This window comes from Brassica napus, chromosome C8 (assembly GCF_020379485.1).
Source record: "Brassica napus cultivar Da-Ae chromosome C8, Da-Ae, whole genome shotgun sequence".
Taxonomy (NCBI): domain Eukaryota; kingdom Viridiplantae; phylum Streptophyta; class Magnoliopsida; order Brassicales; family Brassicaceae; genus Brassica; species Brassica napus.
The window spans coordinates 17,516,887-17,522,171 of NC_063451.1; the positions used below are offsets into that span (position 1 = coordinate 17,516,887).

General features: G+C 37.0%; 1 protein-coding gene across 6 annotated transcripts; it reads left to right on the plus strand.

Moving 5' to 3' along the window:
• The first annotated feature begins 1,239 nt into the window (after nucleotides 1-1,239).
• On the plus strand, nucleotides 1,240-4,810 carry LOC106444075 (potassium transporter 10). Of its 6 annotated transcripts, none has more exons than XM_048765588.1 (6): nucleotides 1,240-1,484; nucleotides 1,980-2,132; nucleotides 2,233-2,704; nucleotides 2,792-3,103; nucleotides 3,180-3,347; nucleotides 3,425-4,810. In XM_048765588.1, exons 1-6 carry the CDS (start codon nucleotides 1,470-1,472, stop codon nucleotides 4,708-4,710), a joined length of 2,406 nt encoding a protein of 801 aa, XP_048621545.1. In that variant the 5' UTR covers nucleotides 1,240-1,469; the 3' UTR covers nucleotides 4,711-4,810. The 6 variants fall into 6 exon arrangements, with proteins under 6 accessions (XP_048621545.1, XP_048621542.1, XP_048621543.1 ...); XM_048765587.1 differs by having other exon boundaries at nucleotides 1,243-1,484; nucleotides 1,977-2,132; XM_048765585.1 differs by having other exon boundaries at nucleotides 1,242-1,484; nucleotides 1,977-2,132; nucleotides 2,233-3,103.
• The last annotated feature ends 475 nt before the right edge of the window (nucleotides 4,811-5,285 follow it).

Here is a 5,285-nt window from a genome sequence, read left to right on the forward strand (position 1 = left end):
TCATCTTCTCTTATAAATGCGATGAACATATCAATCTATCTATTATTTACTTTATTGTTTAGGATTTACATAGAAAAGATCATCTATTTAGTACTATTTATAGAAAATCTATACTATTATTTTGTAAATGGAATACCAAATCATCGAGAAAGCTTTCAATCATTGTTTCTCTTTCTGTGAAGCTGCAGTTCCAGTCTCTTTTTCTTCTCAGTTTAAACCGGTAGTCTGAATAATTGAAAACAATAAATCGCTGACTATACTATATTCAGCAAGAAGATGTTTTGGTATAGTACAATTAAACTTTTTTCCTTATCACATATGTTATATTCGTCAACGTATCTTTATGTACCCGCAATGCATAAGGGCTAAAACCGAAAAAATGGAAAAAAGTGTTATTCATTTAATTATGTTAAATCGATAGCTATATTTTTAATCGGGAGAATTTCATGTTTACCATTTTCATGGTATCATTATTCTTCTTTATCACTATTAAAATGACATTTTCAAAAATACGTTATTCACTAAGTGACAAAAGACTCTTATACATTTGTCCTCTATATATATAATAAATAATTATTTAAATAAATAAAAAATAAAAAAAGAAAAAATATGTTTTCGAATTATACTTTTTCAAATTTGAACTTTTTTACAATTTTTTTTTTTCAAAATTTCTTTTTGAAAATCAAAAATTATGTTTGAAGCTATTTAATTTTTTTTAAAGTATTTATTTATATATTTATTAGAATCCTAAAATTCACATTCCAAAAATCCTATCCTACCCCTTAACTCTAAACTTTAAATCTAGATTAGTTAATTTTAGAGTTATAAATGTCTTTTACTTTTAAATAAAAATAAAGGTAAAAGTGGTTAGTGTAAACATGAGGTGTCTGATAACCATCAAGGAACATTAGAAATAAATAGGAAAAAAATGAATAAGAATAAAATTTTAGGAATGATGAGGAACAAGAGTTCTTTATCAAAACTAACAAAGAACAAATTTGCATTATAATTTTCTACAAAAAATGGAACGAGAAGAAATGAAGAGAAAACAATATTTCTGATAATCTTTTTAAGGAACCTGAGGAATGTAGCGTTGCTTTTCATTCCCTTGGTTGTGGTTGGTATTTTTAACAATTTTTCTTCTTAATATAAATTCTAAAATTGGTTAGTTAGCAAATTAACTCTTAATAGTTAATAAAAATACGATACAAGGATATATATAAAAACTTATATCCGCTCGTGCCTCGTCACTGTCGTAATCAGATATCCCCCCTCTCTCTCTTCCCCTATTTTCTCTCCCGAAGAATGAATAACTGAGAGAAATAAAAAGAAACTAGTCTGTGAAAAGAGAGACATTTTTCTTTGTCTTCGATCGTCTCCGTTTCTCCTGTAATTCTTAGAATTTTGCTGGGGTTTACTGTTAGTTTGATTCTCACTGGTCATGAATCGAAACGGACCCACTAGAGTTAATGCTCCGTAGCGTGGTAAACATTTTCTTCTTCTTTACAGAGAAAATTTTCAAACTGTTTCGGTCGGTTGTTTGTTTCCTCCATTGATATTAGTTTGGTGGGTTTTTGGGTCTCTTTTAGAAAATAATTAAATTCTTTGGCTTTTCTCTTTCTATAGAAAATTGAATTTCTTTTTCATAATCAGATTAAAAAGCTTAAACCTTTAATCGTTGGTCTGTGTCTGTAAGTTGTTTTAAGGGGTATTTTCGATATTGATTTTTGCTCAGTTAGGTCGTTTTTTTTTTACGAAATTTTGTGAAAATTTTCTCCTTTTAGAGAATTAATCGAATTCAAAGTCGAGTTAATTTTCAGTTTTTATTATTTCTTTCTGGGGGGGGGGGGGGGGGGCGGGGGGAAGATCTGGGCTTGAGGATATAGAGATTTAAGGTTCTGGGTTTATATCAAAAAAGGGTTTTTGTGTGTTTATATAGAATCAAAGATAAAAGATTTTTATTTTATTTTATTGAGAAGGCAAAAATGGCGGCAAGAGGAGTAGAAGCATCAACGGGTGGTGAGATAAGTGAAGAGAGTGATGAGAGAGGAAGCATGTGGGATTTGGACCAGCAACTTGATCAGCCTATGGATGAAGAAGCTGGTCGCGTCAGAAACATGTACAAAGAAAAGGTTCCAATTTTTTGGTTTTGCTCTGAGATTGATTGTTGCTTCCCTGCATTGCTCTTTTGAATGAAGAAAGAAAGTTTTGTTTTTTTTGTTTTAATTGCAGAAATTCTCAGCGATTCTGCTTCTGCAGCTTTCATTTCAGAGTCTAGGCGTTGTGTATGGAGACTTAGGAACCTCTCCTCTATATGTTTTCTACAATACATTTCCTCACGGGATCAAAGACCCTGAAGACATCATTGGAGCTCTCTCCCTAATCATTTACTCCCTCACACTCATCCCTCTCCTCAAATACGTTTTTGTTGTCTGCAAAGCCAACGACAATGGTCAAGGTGGAACATTTGCCCTCTATTCTTTGCTATGTAGACACGCGAAAGTGAACACTATCCCCAACCAACACCGTACAGATGAAGAGCTTACAACTTACAGCCGCACCACGTTTCATGAACAGTCTTTTGCAGCGCAGACCAAGAGATGGTTAGAGAAAAATGCCTCTAGGAAGAACTCTCTACTCATTCTCGTACTCGTTGGTACCTGCATGGTCATTGGCGATGGGATCCTTACTCCTGCCATTTCTGGTAAAATGCAATCATCCACTTTTAACATTTCAACCTTCTACAGAGAGAAAGTAGTTCATTCGTTGTCTTTGTTAAAATGTGTTACAGTTCTATCTGCTGCGGGTGGGCTCAGAGTAAACCTTCCTCATATAAATAATGGTGTGGTTGTTGTTGTGGCGGTAGTGATATTAGTGAGCTTGTTTAGTGTACAGCACTATGGAACAGACAGGGTCGGGTGGCTTTTCGCGCCTGTTGTGTTTCTATGGTTTCTCTTTATAGCGAGTATCGGTATGTACAACGTATGTAAACATGACCCGAGCGTTTTGAAAGCTTTCTCCCCTCTTTATATCTATCGTTATTTCAAAAGAGGAGGTCAAGATCGTTGGACATCCCTTGGAGGCATCATGCTTAGTATCACAGGTAGCTATCATCTTGATCTTATATGATTACACCCTTTCTTTTGTTACTCATTGGGTTCTTGTTATAAATTTCTCAGGGATTGAAGCTCTCTTTGCGGATCTATCTCACTTTCCAGTCTCAGCAGTGCAGATTGCATTCACTGTAATTGTTTTCCCTTGCCTTCTCTTGGCGTATAGCGGACAAGCTGCTTACCTTAGGAAGTATCCACATCATGTGGAAGACGCGTTTTATCGATCCATTCCAAGTCTGTATTACATCATTTCATTTATTTTAAATGGATATCTCTGGAGAGTAAGTTAACGTAACTCTGTTTGGTTGCAGAGAGTGTGTATTGGCCAATGTTTGTGATTGCGACCTTTGCTGCAATAGTTGCAAGCCAAGCCACAATATCAGCGACATTCTCGTTGATCAAGCAAGCTCTCGCCCACGGATGCTTCCCTAGAGTTAAAGTGGTGCACACTTCAAGGAAGTTTCTCGGTCAGATCTATGTTCCGGACATCAACTGGATCCTCATGATCCTTTGCATAGCCGTCACAGCTGGATTCAAGAACCAGAACCAGATAGGAAACGCTTACGGGACAGCCGTTGTGATCGTCATGCTGGTCACAACCCTTCTCATGATGCTGATCATGATACTCGTCTGGCGATGCCACTGGGTTCTAGTCCTCCTGTTCACCTTTCTATCGCTTGTAGTGGAGTGGACTTACTTCTCAGCTGTGCTCTTCAAGGTTAACCAAGGCGGGTGGGTCCCTCTCGTCATCGCAGCAGCCTTTCTCATCATCATGTACGTCTGGCATTACGGAACGCTCAAGAGGTATGAGTTTGAGATGCATAGTAAAGTCTCCATGGCTTGGATTCTCGGTCTCGGACCTAGCCTTGGTCTTGTCCGTGTTCCCGGGATTGGTCTTGTTTACACCGAGTTAGCTAGCGGTGTCCCTCACATCTTCTCTCACTTCATCACGAACTTGCCGGCTATTCACTCCGTTGTGGCGTTTGTCTGCGTCAAGAACCTTCCTGTCTACACCGTCCCCGAGGAAGAACGGTTCCTTGTGAAGAGAATCGGACCGAAGAACTTCCACATGTTCCGCTGCGTGGCGAGGTATGGATACAGAGACTTGCATAAGAAAGACGACAACTTTGAGAAACGGCTCTTTGAAAGCCTCTTCCTTTTCATCCGCCTTGAGTCCATGATGGAAGGCTGCTCTGACTCTGACGATTACAGCATCTGTGGAAGCCGCCAACAACAACAACCGCACAGAGACGGGAACGAGACTAGGAACTTGGAGACTTTTGATACGTTTGATTCTGTTGAGTCTGTTATGGCACCTGTGGGGGTAACCAAACGGACGAGCCACACGGTGACTGGGTCGAGCCAGATGAGTGGAGGAGGGGACGAGCTGGAGTTTATAAATGGGTGCAGGGACGCAGGAGTGGTGCACATAATGGGGAACACAGTGATTAGAGCCAGGAGGGAAGCGAGGTTCTACAAGAGAATAGCCATTGATTATGTGTATGCGTTTCTTAGGAAAATTTGTAGAGAGAATAGTGCTATCTTCAATGTTCCTCAGGAAAGCCTTTTGAATGTTGGACAGATTTTTTATGTGTAATGGTGTTTGAGACATGATTTGATTGTATGTTGCTTGAAGCTGTGGTGAATTGACCATTTAATATAAAACCAGTGGGAGTCTGGTTACACCTTATAAATCACATTCCATTTTGTTTCTTTGTGAACTCCCATCAAGAATTCACGTAAACTTCTAAAATAAATTACATAAACACTCGAATCCATCATAGTGTGGTGTGGTATGTGTTTAACAACCGAATTAAACGGATAAATATACAGATAGTGCAAATTTATTCATCCCATAGTTACCTGAAATAATGTTTTAGAAAAATACAACATATTAATACATTATATAATGATTTATATAACATTCAGTGTACTATATGTAAAAAAAAAAAAAAAAAAAATATATATATATATATATTTTCTAGTTTACGTTTTATGTAGATTGGATGTAGAAACAACCAATCTCACACTGTAACACTCATTAGTGATTCTTTGGTTCAATATCCAGTTAATTGTGTTTGTACCAAATTTTATCTTTGCTTAATATATGTATACAAACATTATCTCTAATAGTCTTAACTGTCAAAATAAATAATTTTTTTATATCTCTAT

Excerpts from the sequence above, each read along its gene's own strand:
- LOC106444075 (XM_048765585.1), top strand. Across the intron at positions 3,104-3,179 it reads CATCATGCTTAGTATCACAG|GGATTGAAGCTCTCTTTGCG; the intron begins GTAGCTATCATC and ends TAAATTTCTCAG. Across the intron at positions 3,348-3,424 it reads GTTTTATCGATCCATTCCAA|AGAGTGTGTATTGGCCAATG; the intron begins GTCTGTATTACA and ends GTTTGGTTGCAG.